General features: G+C 40.0%; 1 protein-coding gene across 1 annotated transcript; it reads right to left on the bottom strand.

Annotated features, from left to right (window-relative positions):
* Positions 1-4,906: 4,906 nt before the first annotated feature.
* Positions 4,907-15,872, bottom strand: LOC119743451 (zinc finger C2HC domain-containing protein 1A-like). Its single transcript, XM_038219854.1, has 9 exons — positions 15,677-15,872; positions 14,079-14,152; positions 13,005-13,139; positions 11,877-12,015; positions 10,912-11,078; positions 9,962-10,097; positions 7,943-8,108; positions 6,901-7,206; positions 4,907-5,770 (listed from the first exon to the last, which is right to left on the bottom strand). Exons 1-9 carry the CDS (start codon positions 15,687-15,689, stop codon positions 5,371-5,373), a joined length of 1,536 nt encoding a protein of 511 aa, XP_038075782.1. The 5' UTR covers positions 15,690-15,872; the 3' UTR covers positions 4,907-5,370.
* Positions 15,873-17,597: the final 1,725 nt, after the last annotated feature.

Raw genomic sequence — 17,597 nt, 5'->3', positions numbered from 1 at the left:
AATTAGTGAAATTGGTCTTAGGATGACTCTTAGCTAAAATTGATCTTAGAGCAGGGACTCGTTTTAAGTCTAAAGATGAGTCGTAAGATAAGACAAGTTTTGTGAAATCGGTCCCTGGTCCCCAACGAGGTTGGATTATACCTTTGTGCACTAGAGTGAAATCAATTCCTGTATACGTGTAGTGTCAAAGGCCCTTTTGAGGCTGGAAATGAAAAATTGCATAGTTATTTTCATTTGTGGTTCCTTATATGTAGTCTACCTACAGCTCACAAGCAGCTTACCATAACCAGAGAGTTATTTTCTTTTCGATTGGAAGAGAGGCTGTTCAGCATTTTCCTTAAATGTGTTGTTTTTGTTTGGAATTTGTATACCTGGGTGCACTTTGGCAAGAAGATGTTTTCTGCTCTTGTAAACTTTTGTAATTTGCTCTCTTTCTATCGTGTTATTTTTTAAAAGTACTCGCTAAAATAATTTGAAAGTTCCGGCATCTATGTAATGCAAAGCCTTTTTTTTAAGTCTATTAACTTTGGAGTCGTGATCTTTGAGAAATTTGTACTTATGATAATCAACTGAAATCATTTATGCAAATCTAAATTTAACTGTATTTAATATTCAGTTTATGTTAATAATTTAATGTCCTTTTCCTTCAAGAGACTGGATGGAAAGTGCAAAATTCATTTTAATATATTTTAGTTTATCTAGACATTAGAATGTAGACATTGTTAATTACAGATTCTATCATTTTCATCATACTGCATAACATGTTCATTTGCAGCTATCCAAGAGAACAGAGAAGAGCAATAATTATATAAAGAAAGTAGCTTCAGAAATATTCCTCTTTTTTCTACACAACTCAGGGTGTTCTAATATCTTGACGTCTCATCTTAACAGGTTTCTTTTCGGGCAATATTTTCAACTTGTAATTTTCAGATTACAAGAATTCTACAGAACATGAGGTAAATCATTGCATTTTGTGCAATTTATGAAGGTTTCGGGCATCTTTTTTTGTATGGATACCACAGTTATGTAGTCCTATACTGTGGTTGTATCAAGCATGAAAAAGGATCAGGAATATGTGAGGCGTTTTGGCAAAAATGAGACCGAACTGGGCACGGGCCATAGTGGAAAAAAATGTAAACCACCCATGAATGTGATCGAATTTTTTTCGATCTTCAGATTATTGATACAATAATAATAATAATAGCGGAGTCTTATATAGCGCACGTATCTACCAACAATTAGGTACTAAAGGCGCTGGAAATTATGTCTTTTATTAAAGAAAGGTAAGTTTGTGAGAGATATGAGACCCATTATGTAGCACCTTTATAAGGGTTGACAAGGTGCTGCGGCGCATATTGCAGCCACTGCCAGAAACACCGGGGAAAACCCCTTCTCTTAGCGATAAGTGTTACTGGGTTCTTTAACGTGCATTACACAACACACGGGACCTACAGCTTTACATCCCAACCGAAGGACAAAGCAATAATGGTAAAGTCACAAGCACCATGTTCCCATGGTCAGGATTCGAACCCATGTACCACGGCACACAAGTCGAACACCGTAACCATTGGACCACAGCACCCCATATATATTAATAGTCTACATATTTTAAAGAGGTTGTGGAATAAACAGGACTCGTTTATACTACGCTGCATCGGGAGTCCTGTTTATTACGTCACGATTTACTATGTTTTGTTTGCTGCCCCCAACGACGACTTTTACACAAATTGCACGTTCGGGTCGAAACAGGACCTGAAAAACAGCTCTCAAAAGTACCTTTTGTACTCATTTCATGACAGACACAATAGTCGTTTTCATTTCATCACACCTTAGGCTACATATACCCGAAAAATGACGGAAATGTCTTCGAGCATTCCACAACCTCTTTAAAGAACCACAATAAAAACCGTGGAATGAAAGTGTTTTTAAGGAAAAACATTAGGCATCTTTCATATTCACCACTACAACACAGTCGAACCTTTTGAGGCCTTTTCTCTCCGTATTTTACTTTTCTTGACGCGTCGAGACAGGCAAACTTTAAATATCCATAACTTGTCAACAGGATGTCCGATAGGAGTGCAACGAACAGCAGCGTCAGGGGAATTTTATTCTCTTTCCTAATACCTGCAAACACCGGGGTGTGAGTGACCACTGATAAAAAAAAACTGAAAACGGCTGGAAAAAGGTGTAAAAAAGCTGAACTTTGGAAATCTTCTATACTTTTGTACACAGCAAGTGATGGAAAAAAGCTGAAATTCAAAACAAAAAAAAGTTGAAATCAGCTTTAAAGCTGAGATTTCACACCCCTGAAACTCTCATTTTGACCTCTGCCCAGTTGTGTGTCATTTTGCCAGTACGCCTCACATGCGTCCATGTCTTCACTGTTACATGTACGTTGACTCATTGTAGTCATTCTTGAATTAACCCTAACCCTTCTGGGTCTTTCAAAATCCACAAGGATATGTTTTAGGATATATGGTATTTGTTTTCTGCACAGTTTTGAAGGATTCAGGGAGTTTTGGGAGACTTGTTTCCAGGAGAGTATGCCCTTAGAGTTCAGTTATAACGGTACAGTTTTCAGTTAAGTAATGAATCATTGGAACAATTCTGTTTTATAACTTAGATCTGTTGTATTATACTGCCTATATGTATGCATTCATTTTGTCTTGTTTTAATGTTAATGGTGACATGCTGCAGTTTTAATGTTGTCTGAACCTATTATCAACAACTTGATATGCCAAATAAAGAATTGTAAATGATTCGGAGCAGGAGATTTGAATTAATCAGTGTCATTTGTTTTGTATAACAAGCGAATGGTTGAAGAAACTGGATGAGTTATTCAGAAACTGATTCAGATGGCATAGCCACATTGCACGATTGTTACAACAATGTTGGTTTGCACTTTTATGCATCTACTGAACTAGACCCATACTAGAGACATGTATTAAACTGGACAGTGTTTGAAACATGTTCCGAATCAGCAACAAAATACGTTTATTGTCACACACATATTACCAATACAAACATTGGTGAAAGAAGTTCATGATTGTCTCCTATGACAAAACGCTGCCATGAATTTATAAATTAAAAAAAAAAGACCAGAGATGTAATGATATCATGCTTTAACAATGTGCTTTCTTATGGAATCTAGGTAGGAATGTAAGGAGACGTTAACCAACTCCCTCCACACCGCCTCTCCCACCCAATAAGAAAGCATGCATTTAATCGAAGTACGTCATCCTCACGTCTCTGGGCTATTCTCTTTGGATAGCAAAAGAAACATTTATTTATTATAAGGCATATAAATACAGAGCATGTCTATGTTTTTTTGGTTCCAAATATACAGTTATTGTCATTCTTGCATAAAATATACATAAATATACAATATTTCTAAAATCTTGAAGGCAATACAAAATATTAAAACCTAAAAGTTACACTTGGCAGGACTCGATATAGCATTGTCAATCAATTTGACGGAATCGGGCATTAGCCCTTTTTTGATATTATTTAAGTTTTGTAATACAACCAAGGATTCCTCAAAAGTGCCTCAGGCACTGTAGCTCTTAAGCCTGAGGAAACCTGTACAGAGAAGACAGTGGAAAATAATTGCAGTTTTAGAGGTGGGATTTAAAACCCCAGGAGAACAATCTGATCTGGTACATTTCTTTCATTGGTCGAAGAGTATTTCATTAAGTGAACACATTTCTGCCAGCTTAAAGCTAGTTCCTCGACTCCCACCATTTTAAATAGTACTACTTAAATTTTGATACCAAAGAATCTGTGCTTGTGATCCAAAATTTGCCAGGATAATTTATAGCAATCCTCAACTGTCTTTTAAGGCACGATCTAGCTGGCTTAACTTACTGCACATCAAGTACAAAAGTGGAAAAAAGTGGTGACACTCTGCAAGATAGTTTTAATAGACTTTAGTGGCAGGAAAAATCCTACTACATCTTATGGAAAAAGAATGGCAAAAGTGCCAATCTAAATAGATTCAATTCAATTTAAATCAACCTTGCATTTATTTCCATACCAAATGAAGAATATAAGCAGAGAATACATGAACAAGTAAATGGAATTGTAGAAAAGGTGTAACAAGCGAAAGTGTTAGTATGGAGGCATCTCAATTCTAGAAGCCTAGGCTTGTGGCGAGATGCCTTGGACGGACTAACACAGAACAGAAACAAGTACAAGTACACACGGACAGTTGGATCAAGACAGAACACCTAAGGCAAAAAAAAAATTCTTCGGTTTCTGGTGTGGAGCTTGCCCCAGAAGTGGTGCGACGACGCATTTTTTTCCCCCTACTTTCTTTTTTTTCCAGATGTCGGCTGATATTGTAAATGACGCTTCTATGCCCTTAAAACTCTCAAAAATATCCTTCAGGGTGGAGCTTGAGGTGACCTCAGTTATGCCATAAGGCTTGAGAATTCTGCACCCACTTATGATCTCGACCGACACGAACATTCTTTGGGAAATTTGGATAGTCAAGACAAAAATCAGAAAAAGACCACACAGCGACATCGACATCGACATCATGCATGACTGTGCTGCCAAGGCTGTCATAACTCTGCTCCCATATTGCGCTCATTAAAAAGCGTATACAGGTTCCAGATACACGACCGTTGTTCCCTCGGTCTGGTTTCCAGACGCACAATTACAAAAGTACAGCACCGTCTGCAAATGGTGCCCGACTAAATTTAGTGCAAAATATATGGGAGCCCAGACAGGCTACACAAGCTTATACCCGATCGTAACCCCATCTAAAAACTAAAAACACGTTAAAATTGTGCAGCAGCAGGATTCCAGTCAAACCAGTGAGTATGACGGTTTTGAGACATCATCTTACATTGAAAAAAAAAAAAAACTTTTTAATTTTGCCGACAGCTACGGCGATGCCCGCGCAGACCAGAAACCGGAGACTTTTTTGTTGTTGGCCTAAGCATGAAAAGATAAAAAAATTGTGAAAAACCAAATGAGAAGCAAACTATGTCCGATACTGGGAGATGAGAGCTCGTTTATAGGCATGTTAGATCGATCCACTAGGCCCCTTGCCCATGTTGGCTATTAAACACATGCTACTTTCAAATGCCAAACTGCATTTCCAGCAACGAGCATCGTACACATGTGCATGAACGTCACACTTTTATGCAGGCGTGTCAGACACGAATCACGGCTGTGATTGGTCAGATCACCATGGGGAGGGGCTTAATGGCTCTGTCTATTCCCCCGGCATTAGATCAGCTCAGCGTTTTGGGAGTTAGGAATACCCTTCTTATTCCACACCTGCATCCTGGACTAGGTACTGTGTCTGACATTTGATGCAGAACAGCACCTGCATCCCTCTGTAAAGGTCCCCCTGGCATTAGATCAGCTCAGTGAGTTTGGCGTAAGGAAAGCCCTTCTGGTTCCACAGCCGCAACAGAAACGCGCCTCCTGGACCGGGTACTGCGTCCCGCACTGGAAGCAGAACGGCGCAGGCACCCCGCCGTTCACTGCCTCCAGTTTTGCCCCGTGTCTGGGTGAGATACTCGCATGCCCTGGGGAAGTGGGCGTGGTGCAGTCAATGGGGGAGGTCAAGGGGGACGGGGTGTGGCTACCGCCCCTCAGCGGTGGGGTGTAGGACTGGGGCGAGTTGCTGAGGGAAGACCGGCCTCTTGTGAACTCCCGCGGGGAGGATCCTGAGGGGCTAGGTGGGCTGAAGTTACCGTTCTGTAAAGATGTGTAGCCACCAGGTTTCATGCCTCCGGGCGAGTCAAGTTTGGTCATTCTGAAATCAGAAGAGGAACTGGCTTCAAAAAGTGAACCGGAAAATGTAATCACCCTTGCTTCCTAGCTGCACATCATGCAATGTGAGGGAAGCCAATGGCTTACGCACTTCTTGTTCCGAGGGGCTACAAGCTACAATGGCTACCAACTACCCTCCTCAATCTTGGAACTGATGGTTCTAGGGGTTTATGATCAATGCACTGCCTGAGCAGCAGCACTTTCCAAGTGCCAAAGAAGCACTGTCAAAACCTCTGCATTGTTTCAGCTCGCCAGTTTAAGTAATTCATATTTTTGACATGTGCTGATGGACTTTTGACTATCCACTCCGCGCACAAGTACTCCCTAAACAGCATGGAAGGAAGAGTTGGGGCAGATGGCTGGAGAGACATTTGAACGCATTGCCGACAACGCCTTACGCGAATGCGCCATAGTACATGTAGTAGTAAAGTCTGTCACGAGCCAATGTGGCCCATCAGGCCGGCGTATATCTCCGGTGTCAGTAGCATGAAACAACTTTGAATATTTCTACTCCCCCTGGATGGGATGCTAGTCCATCGCAGGTCACTCCCCAGCTAATACCGCTACCCATTTATACTCCTGGGTGGAGAGAGGTAAGTGGGGGTGAAGTGCCGTGCCCAAGGACACAACATATGACAAGCAGCTGGATTCAAACCCCTGACCCTCTGATCATGAGTCACGAACCCTAACCACTAGGCCACACGCCATAGCTTTGTGCATTTTCACAATAAAATTAGTCATGCGTACTCTGCGCTATACATGCCCAAACAAGTACGTGCACAACGGGGATCTCGAAGATGGTGAAAAAGCGCCCTCTCTTGGTGGCGCATGGAGCTCATAGATACAGTGACACAACATCAAAAGAATTCAAATGCTGAATGGAATTTTAGGTCACGTGAATCGGTGTACGAGGAATTATTCAAATTCAACTCCTGATTTTGAACATAAAACAGACGCCCAACAAGTATCTAGCAATACAAGTTAATGAATATACATTTACTAGTTCTCTGTAAAAAAAAAAATTAAAAAAAATTGTGGTTGGATAGAATTTCTTATCTCTTGCTGCCAAAAAAAGGACAAATGTTAAAGAATACTTGCTCCGCATTCACTTACGTCTCAAAACTTGGTGAATTCTTGTCCCTCCAGGTAAACGTTGAATTCATGGGCCTCCCACTTCCCCCGACCTCCATGGGTTGTTGCCGAGGCGATGACCCTTGACCCACGTTCCCAGCAGTCTGTGCACGTTGTAACCTCATCTCGCTAGCCTTGGTTGTCCGGTAGCTACCTTGGTTGCCATGGTAGCCTGAGGAGCCGTTGGTTCCTGGGTAGGCAGGCGGGGGGTGGGAGGGCGGGCGTGGGGAGGGTATGGTGTCACCGCCGTTTGTTTGAAAAGTCTCCACGTCCACTTTGTCTGAAAAACTGGGGGAGGGGGTAAGACTTATCGTTAAAAGCTGAAAACTGGTGTGCATTCCATTTAAGGGTCCATGATGTGAATTTTACTTGGGAACATATTTTGTGAAACTTTCTACTCCTTCCAAATTTATGAAAACTATTTGACATGTGTTTTTGGTTAATCTTATACAAAAGCGCACTTCTTTAAATATTAAAAAAAAGTCCCTGCTTTTCCTGACAAATGAGGGTGCTGTTGCTGTGATGTCATTTCAGGAAGACACTGTTCAGTTCAGGTGTTTTCTGTTCAAAGTGTGAACCCAAATTTGCTCATTGAAACATTTGTGAGGAAGCTTTGCTCATTGGCATGTACTGAAACGACAACGAATTACCAAATACTGGCTTTGTTCCAAAAATATAGTTTTGAAAAAGATCCTGAAAGATACAAAAAATAATATAAACAACACAGAATAAGTGTGCAAAATTGCCTTATAAACACAATTTATAATTGTCTAGTTACACGTATGAAACTTTACGGTCATTTTAAAAGAGCAGATCACAACTGCAGAGGGTTAAAGGCAACTTTGTTGCTAACTCCACACAAAGTAAACAATTATTGTAATTGTATGTTCTATTGGCCCTTTTACTCTGTCACATTCTTCAAGATTTGATGCTACAGGATTCCTGAAAAGTAGATGACTTTGGAGGATTCGGAAGTTAAAATCCAAAAATGCAAGGGAATATGAAGGTTAAGGTTTTTTCTTACCGGACTGAGGACTTTGGACGAGCGGTTCTGTTGCGTCCCGAAGACAGCGCGGATCGGGCCGTACTTCGTTGGTTGTTGACTTGAGTTGTTTTCGGTGGGCTTGGGGGCTGATGCGAAGTGTATCCTGAATACTTGGGAGCTGCATTTGCTTGTGTGCTTCTAAATTCTGTTGAATTTAACGGGCAAAATACAGGTTGTCAATTGAATATAACTTCGGAGTAATTTTGATCACTTTCTGTCACATTTTTTGTAAAATATAATTTATAGTTGAAGGTAAAGGACAACATTTGCAAACAGGATTATTTTTTCCTGAGTGACAAACTGGCGATCGTACCACAAGAGGTTGCAAGTCAAAAGATATTACAAACATTTTGGAGGGGAGGATTTGCATTGCATCGAGAAACTTAGGGAGCTTACATTTCAACAAGTTAGTTTTTGAATAGCCTGCCTCAGTTTTATTGTATTGTTGTTCCTTGAATCGACAAACGATATTTATTCGCAAATGGTCCCATTATCTTTAACCAGACATGCAACTGGGAATTTAGGAAAAACGAGGAAACTGCAAACCACACAAGACTTTGTACAGTGTTTTTCAATTTGTAATGGCATTCATGAGAAGTAAAAAACGAGGAAATCAGCAGATCCGAGGAAAAGTTGCATGCCTGTTTAACACAACATACAATGTTTTAAAAAAAATCAAGTTTTGTTGACCACACACGCCACAGATACAAAACTGTACCATCACAAACTTTTCAATTAATTGTTATATTCAGATAACAATCTGTCCACTCTTATCAGACTGTAAATAGAGCAGCCAGGGTAGATGTCAGACTGATACTGACTGGCCTACTGTACAGGCCAGCTTATCGAGGTAACACTGAAGTGGGTCAGGCTAAGGTCACAGTGAAGAATACCCTTTTTTTGGGGTGGGACAATTGTTGATGTCAGCTCCTGGATAATATTTCAATCAGAAACTCCAGTATGTCAGTGATGTATTACATGCATTTTGTTACAAACGACAAACTCTATAAGCAGGATGTCACTATGGAATCGCAATTTCTGAAAGCAAATGCACTTGAGTAATGCAAACATTAGTATAATCTTTACCAAAAATACCCGGTAGGTGAAAATAAATCTAATTCTTCAGCACAACACTAAGTTCAATACCTTTGAACGCCGAAACAAATGCATTTACCATAATAACTCTGGCAATTGCAATAATTTGGATGGTCGCCTCACCTGCTTCATGGGGTAGGTGGTTTTGACAAAACTGGTGTTTGTATCATTGTATGCATTTCTCTGTTCAGATATTTCGAGAGCCAGTTGGCAAAGCACATTGTGTGTGCCTGTTTTATACTGGCATTCCATTGTCACACCGAATTGAATCATTCTGTAGACTAGAATTAAGTTTAACATAAAAAAACCCACATTTCACATTTGTGATGCTTGCAAAAATGACAGTTAACGCCTTAAAGCTTTTAAGCTCACTGTACACACTTGTATCTTGCTGTATTGACGCATTGATGTGGAAGTATATATCGTGCGAACCTTTATGCACAATCTGAACAGCAACTTCCGAAATTTAATTTTTGGGGTTGGCTGTCTTTTTCTTTGTTTTTGTTTTTTTCAAACGGGTACCCGGTTTCCGCACTACCCATAGATGCACACCCCAAGCAAAGTCAATAGAAATTTTCCACAAAAAGTTCACACGTCTAAAATCAAATTAAATTTGGGTCGACTTGAGCTGTTCTAAATAAATTTAAATTCAGCGTAACTCAGGGCCACTATCTGGTTCATAAGCGTGACATTATTTTACCTTAAACCAGGCCCACTGCATACAAAGTAGCATTAGAACCACTGAACGGGAAGACATACAAAGTGGCATTTTGCCAATGGGGCTGATAATCAATGGTGCGTGCACATGTATCATGCAGTCATTATATGAACCGGAGACCAAAATGGTTGTAAATGAATTTGTTTAATACGTATTTGTGAAAGTGCTGACGGGATATTACATACCTTGTCTGTAAGAAGTTTCAGGTCCCCTTCCCCCATAAGCAGCCGAGTAGACAGACATGTTAGAGAAGTCATTTGTCGGCTGAGCATAGGCGTAGGGGTTGGCACTGCTTTTCCTACGGACGACTTGATTATCGTACTGTGGAACAGAAACGAACATTTCACTTGACTCCCAAACTCCAAAAATCCCTGGTTGAACATGGACACCAATGTGTGAAATTGTATAAACAACATCAAAACATCTCTTCTGGTAGAAAAAGGGGTCAGGGATTCAAGTCCTGCACAAGCAGGCTATGAATTGTTTTCCTGTTAACTCTTGAAAAACTACTACGTGCTTATGATTACTCAAATATTGAATCAATAAAGGGAAAAACCTAGCTTAGAAAACAAACAAGGTGATCCGCTGATCGCATGTGTTGCCCTTTTTTCACTGTCGATCCCTATATGTTCTGTGTTCTTAAAAAACGTCGAATTTTGTGCATGTTTAAACGACCGCAAATGACCTCTACATAACCTTTGACCTGAGTAATTGTGTCTTCCCACCCAAGAGTCACTGCATCCAAGTTTCATCAAAATCCACTGAAAGCATGCAGAAGTTTTACACAATTTTTTAAAAACTAAGCTTTGGCTTAGCTTTGTGCACATTTAGGATAAACAAGTTGTGCGTACTTCTCGCGCGAACCGCTGGATTCCATAGGAGTCCAAATTTCACGTGACACTGGAAAAGTGTTTAAGACCAGCCAGACGGTCTTTATCATCCGTTCAAGACCGGCCAGGTGACAGCTCTCGACCAATAAGAATGGGTAGACTGTCTTAGGTATTTATGAACTTTGATTTAAAATTATTAACTAAACACTTCAAAGACTGCTGCTGAATGCAACGGATCTGTTAATTTGTTATCAGCATTAGCACTGGTGTGACAAAATGACAAAATTCGGGCGCTGTGCGCTTACAGCTTTTCTAACTCCCGTAGAGCTGTAGCTGACATCGGCCGCTGCTCTCTTGTGGAGTGGTTTGATGGGTGTCCCGTGGGTCTTGGTCCTCTGGGCACAGAAGGGTATGTGCCTCTCGGCAGCCGTGGGGTTGAAGCGACGGGAACAGTGCGGACATCCTATGTAATCTGGAGGAATCAATCAAATTTGCACAGTGAGGGACCATCGTGAAACTTGCTAAGTGTCATGTTCCTTTTGGAATGTTCCATTTCAAACACTTCATTTTCTTGGTAGTGTTCCAAGGGTGTTCCTTGAGCCAAACTCCACGAGCTTCTAAGCATAATGTGTTGCTAAGCATATATTTGGGAGTAAGCAAAAAGAAAAAAAACGCTGTAATAATAACGCAGTAATGAGCGGTAACAAACACTTGACATTTTCTGGTGATTTATTGATTGATTGATTTTTTTTGGTGAGTGAATATTTTGTGTGTTTATACAACGCCTACATAAATCCCCATCATCTGACTGGTGGGTCATTGATCACATGTCAATCAATTATTCGTCCCAACCCACGGCCCGGCCGCACAACAAATATAGAAGTTCTATTCCAGGGTAAATAGAAGTTCCATTGCACGGTCACACGGTTGGTGGCCCTGACCAATCAGATGATGAGGATTTACTCAGGTGTTGTATAAAGCAAATTATGAATGTTTCACATTCCTGCAATGGAAAAGAATAATTTCATTCGGTAACTAATCGAATGTTCCATTCTACTCGGCTTCGCCTCGTGGAATGGAACATTCCATCTGTCACCTCATGCAATTATTCTTACCATTGCACTCATAAGCATTTGTTATTGGTATATTACTGAATTTCCAAAAGCAACTGACTGCTGATGGAATGGAATGCGCTGTACCTGAGTAACTTGATGAAATGTTGTTATCGTGTTTTGATCCTATTACAATGTCTTTATTTTGTGAGACCTACTTGGGTTCTGTGACGGTGGGGGTGGTGGCGGCAGCGGACCGCCCGTTCGAATCGCTTTCTGTGCCCCCCTTGCTGAGCGAATCGCGTTGACAAATTCCAGGTGGCGCTCTCTCCAATGTGTGTCTTTGATTGGCTGAGGCTGTTTAATGACATACACACACAAAATGTATAAGGCAGAATCACTACGTTTCCCTTTTCAACCCTAACCCATCGATGCATGTTTGAAAAGTTGTAAAACAGAAGGCTCTGGACATTTTGTTGATATATTTCAAGGTTCATTCTGAAGCCAGTTGGATCATTGTTAACCAAGATTTGAGCAACCTTCATGGAACCCATGCTCATCAATGACAGCGGTGATAGTCTAGTTATCTATTAGTGACCAGCCTACCGAGGTTGTGAGGCGAAGTTGGGAGTGTGGCCCGGTGGTTAGGGTTTCATGACTCATGATCAGAGGGTCAGGTGTTCAAATCCAGCTGCTGGTCATATGTTGTGTCCTTGGGCAAGCCACTTCACCCCCATTTGCCTCTCTCCACCCAGGAGTATAATGGGTACCGGCATTAGCTAGGGAGTAACCTGCGATGGACTAGCATCCCATCCAGGGGGAGTAGAAATATTCTCAGTCGTTTCATGCTACTGAAACTGGAGATAAACGACCTGACGTGCCACATTGGCTCATGACAGACTTTACTCTCTCTTTACTCTACCGAAGCTGGTCACCCCATTGGTTATCAAAAGCCGTGTTTAGCATAATGTACAGCTGGGAGCCACATCTTGGACCTGAACCCACAACCACCTGCTTACAAGTGCAGATGTCTGAATAATTCCACCACCAAGCTTGCATCGGTCAATTGGCCAGTTTGAATCCAATGTAGCAGAGTTGAGGGCAATATCAAAAGTAATATTGTCCTGATCCGGGTACTTTTACTAACATAATATTGCTTTCATCCGGGTACTTTGTATGAAAGCATGCAATACGTTGATTTATTTTTACCGCTGAAAACCTGATATAAATAATAATAGTATATACCACATACATGGAATTGACCACTTGTATACAATTGATAATTTTTCAAAATTTCTCCTGGTTATTAGTCCGTTGACTTTCATTTCTTTAAGCTGCAAATTTACCTGTACTTCACCCGGTTGTGTCTTTAAATTCTTGAGTGACACCCCTGTGTCTGCGATACGCTGCTTGGCCGAATTGAACACTTTCCTCTGTCTGCTCTTCAATTGCGTCTTCCTGCAGATGTTCTCGTGTTTGACCTGAATAAATCACACAGAGAGGCACAAGAAGAAAGTTCAGATAATAAGTGCTTTTGAAATAACTAAACAAGAAAAGAAAATTCAACGGCAAGCATAGACAAATTTTGGCTCATTTCACCATTATTAAGAGAACCTGCATTCAAAATTAATTGCCTTCTCCTGTTAAATTTTCATCTGAGAACAGGACTTTCATTTATAGTGCTATACATTTTCAAATAATGTACAGTGTAGTATTCAATTATTCGAGCTTGAATTTGATGGAATATTCAAAAACTGATACCGAGGTAAAAACTATAATAATGAATATCATATGCGTATCCATTTTTTTGAGAGAGTCCCCAATTCCCAAAGGGTCCCCAATTTGAAGATGTGTACAAAACATATGGGAGCTACATAGGTCTTCGTAAAAAGTTAAAGTACAAACAAAAGAGGGACAATAGGGGGTCCCCGATTGCATGCAAATACACACTTGCGTGTGTGCGTTTGTTTTTATGATGTAAATCGAGGACACACACATGCAACATCAGCGATGAATCGAGGTCAGAAACCAAATCAAGGACTCCTCAGTTCGAAAACGTGTACAAAACCAATGAGAGCTGTTGCGAAGTACAAACAAAGGAAAAGGGAAGAGGAACAAAAGAAAATCCTCGATATACACCATAAACAAACATGCTACCGGTAGCATGTGTGTGTATGTACATGCATATAATTAGACTATATTATTTTTTTATGCTTATTTTTTAATGTTTGTTTTTTCCTGTTGTCTGGAGATCCCTTTCAAAAGTGATTTGTTTCACTTTTGGGAAATCCTCCGGCCTGTTTTTTGTTAAGTTTATATCTTGTTTGCACGATAATAAATAAATTAATAAAAAGTAAAGTAAATGCCAAATCCTGTTTGTAAATGACTTTTAAAAATGTGTAAATTTTCACGTTACTCACCAAGGTGTCTGGGTTGAACTTTCTCCCACATGTAGTACATGGTTGCAGTTCAAAATTTCCAGAACTAGAAAATGCTGTCAAGAAAGTCAACAAGATTGGACTGTTGATTCTTGATTTGTCAAGGAAAACATTGAAACTCTAGTATTGGACTGCCATAATTAAACAAATAATGAATGTTTATGAGTGCAATGGTAAGAATAATTTCATGTGGTGAGAATGGAACATTCCATCTGTCACTGAATGAAATTATTCTTTCCACCGCACTAAGGCCAAAAAAAAAAAGGCTGCAGTTTTCTGGTTTGCGCGCGTCGCCGTAGCCATATGCTTCTGCAAAAATTTTTTTCAATGTACATGTAAGATGATGTCTCAAAACCGCCACACTCACTGGTTTGACTGGAATCCTGCTGCTGCACGAAACGTGTTTTTAGATGGGGTTACGATCGAGTATAAGCTTTATGAGGCCTCTCTCGGCTCCCATACAATTTAGTCGGGCACCATTTGCAGTCATCAGCCGACATTTGAAGATGCGTCGCCGCACCACGTTTGGGGCAAGCTCCATACCAGAAACCGAAGACATGTTTTTTTGGACGAATGTAAAACAATTCATTATTTTTTTTATACAACACCTGAATAAATCCTCGTCATCTGATCGGACAGATCAGAGCCGCAATCGTGTGACCGTGCAATGGAACTTCTATTTACCATGGAATAGAATTTCTATTTTTGCTGTGCTGCGGGGCCGTGGGTTGGGATGAATAATTCAATGACATGTGATCAATGACTTACCAATAAGATGACGGCGAGACTTATTCAGGCGTTGTATTATTTAAATTTGAAAATCAGTTCAGGGAAATTTCAGTAAATTTTGTACGGTAATGATTTGAAGAAATGTTGTGTATGGACTTGAATTAAGACTAGTAGACTATTAATGTACTTGTCAATGCGCATGCGTACGCGCGCGTCTGTATGGAAAGTTCCAGCACTACTGTATCCCGTCAGGCAACCCTAACCCAATGCAGGGGCGTCGCTAGAACATTTTCAATGGGGGGGGGGGTGTCGGACCAAATTTGCTGACAATTTTGTGTAAAAAACATCCGGGAAGAAAAAAAGGGGCCTTTTTCAGATGTCTAATTTTTGTGAAATTTCATGTTGAAATTTTGATACACAAACGTGTAAAAATGAATCTGGAAATTTCACGAAAAATATACATCTGAAAAAGGCAGCACTTTCTGATTAGCCTATAAAGAGGGTGAGTATGCTTCTAAAGCAAAAAAACCCTACAAACTAAGCCTAAATGTGAAAATCAAAATTTGGCTCCGTCGACACGATTTTTGTACATGTGGATGTGTGGCCTATGTTTACGGAGGCAGTCCAGTAAATAGGCCACATTTATGGGGCTATCTCAACAGTCGAGTGGTCTGACCCCCTTTCTCCCCTAATCTAGAATAGGCCTGCAAGTGTAACACTCAACATACATGTAACCATGATTTATAACAACATTAACAAAAAATAACAATCAATGCAACGCAGTGCTCCATGCCTGCACCAGCATCAGACATTCAATTGTCACTGTCAGAAAGACAGATTAATAAGTTTACCTTCAAATTCCATTCTCAAACCCTACACAACGGCTTGACTTTTGGTTGCATGTTGTCACCTTACGTGCAGCACCAGCAATCCATCACATAATGCATCAAATCAGATCGAAAAATCACGACAAATGTTCTCGTACTCTCGTCGAACTGTCATCACCCCTTGTACAGTGTTGGACGCCATTAGTTGGTGTAGCAACAGCGAGTGTATTGCGCATGCTCAGTTCAATTAGGGATTATGACGGCTGGCACGTAAAACTTTAAACAAGGTAAAAATGAACCAATATAAATCTATCCTATGGGTTGTGCTTCACGTATAGACATTGAATTATACAGGTAAGGCCAAAAAAAAAAAATATTCGGTCTCTGGTCAGACCAAAGTTCCGAAATTGACGCGGCCACGCGGATTTTTTTTTTTTTTTCCTTTTTTTTTTTTCTTCAAGCTTGGATTGTACAGACAAGGTGGGGTACTATTTTGCTTTTTTGGTGTCCTCATGTACATTGGTGTCCTCCATAATTTGCCTTGGTGCTTTCGATCATTTGCCTTGGTGCAATTTCCGATTCCTTGGTGCTCTTTGGTAAAAAAAATTGAGGAGGTGCGGAAATAGAGGGCGCTGTTGGAGCTACTGCGGAACATTTTGGAGAAAAAAAAGATCGACGCGCATGATTAAAATCGACGCGCGCGCTGACCAGAGACCGACATATTTTTTTTTTTTGGCCTAATAACGAAAGGATGTAGGGGAATAGGTACTTCACCACAATATTTTATTCAAAAGTTTTCAACTTACTTGATGCTTGAAGCAGAAGTTTGCACTAATTGTATTCAAATATTCCAACAATAAAAAGTTTAAAGATCTTCTGAGGACAAAACGACAATTGTTAAAACAATTCGAAAAGTTACATTTTATAAAAATCCGGAAGAGGCTACAACCTAGCATTGGTACATTAGGATTTAGGAAAATGGTGCGTTCTTGTTACTTGTAAACTTAAACAAAATTGATTTTAATAAACATAGGAAAATTTCCAAAAGGTTGTCACGAAACTGTTTCTTGTACTGCAGTTTCACAAACTAACATTCGAGATATTGACGTAGAAAACAGCCGTCCAGCGGTGGTGGTAAAAATTAACTGGCCAAAAGATTGTTGAACAAATTAAAGTTTTCAAATTTTAAAACAGAAAATTAAATTGTCTTTACTCTCATCTTTGTTACATAAACAACATTTAAAAATTTTTAATTAAAATCAACGCGTTTGCAATTATAAAACGTATTCTTTACATAAGCGTCTTAACATAAGAGATGGCTGATATAATCATACTTCATAGTTCAACTATTTTTGGCGGACATCAACACTAGCTCAGCTAATGTAGTCAAGTATTTTAGACTCAGTGAATACAGGGTAAGTAAAAACAAAACGAAACCCAAATGTTGGGACCATTCTGTTAGGGAAGTTCTGCATGAAGCGTTTTTAAAATCAAGGATATGAAAGCCCCATTCATAAGCTTTCTTTTAGGAGAAGAATCATTCAAATCACTTATGTACTTTTCAAGTTACGGAGTTTTAAACACAACCACCGTTTTTAAAGTTCTGTCCACGGATCACTAAAAAGGTGTCTTGCGTTCTTTCAGCAAAACGAATACAATTCACACACATGGATCTGTATGTGATTTGTTTTCGTTTTGCTGAAAGAACACTCAACTTTTTTTGTGATCCGTGGACAGAACCTTAAAACGGCGGATTTGTTTAAAATTCCGTAACTTAAAAAGTACATGAGTGATGTGAATGATTTTTGTACTACAAGAAAGCTTATGAATTGGACTTTCATATCCTAGATTTTGAAAGTGCTACATGCAGAACTTCACTAGAACAATGATCCCGACATTTGGGTTTCGGGTTTTTTTTTACTCACCCTGTATGTTACCTCTTTGA

The sequence above is a fragment of the Patiria miniata genome, unplaced genomic scaffold (assembly GCF_015706575.1).
Source record: "Patiria miniata isolate m_02_andy unplaced genomic scaffold, ASM1570657v1 HiC_scaffold_6, whole genome shotgun sequence".
NCBI lineage: Eukaryota > Metazoa > Echinodermata > Asteroidea > Valvatida > Asterinidae > Patiria > Patiria miniata.
The sequence above is the reverse complement of the archived record's forward strand: the minus strand, read 5'-3'. Positions and strand labels throughout refer to the sequence as shown.

Bases quoted from the DNA above. Each gene is read 5' to 3' on its own strand.
- LOC119743451 (XM_038219854.1), bottom strand. The intron at 11,079-11,876 runs GTAGGTCTCACA...TGATTCCTCCAG, and splicing joins CCCACCGTCACAGAACCCAA to ATTACATAGGATGTCCGCAC. The intron at 7,207-7,942 runs GTAAGAAAAAAC...CCCCTCCCCCAG, and splicing joins CGTCCAAAGTCCTCAGTCCG to TTTTTCAGACAAAGTGGACG.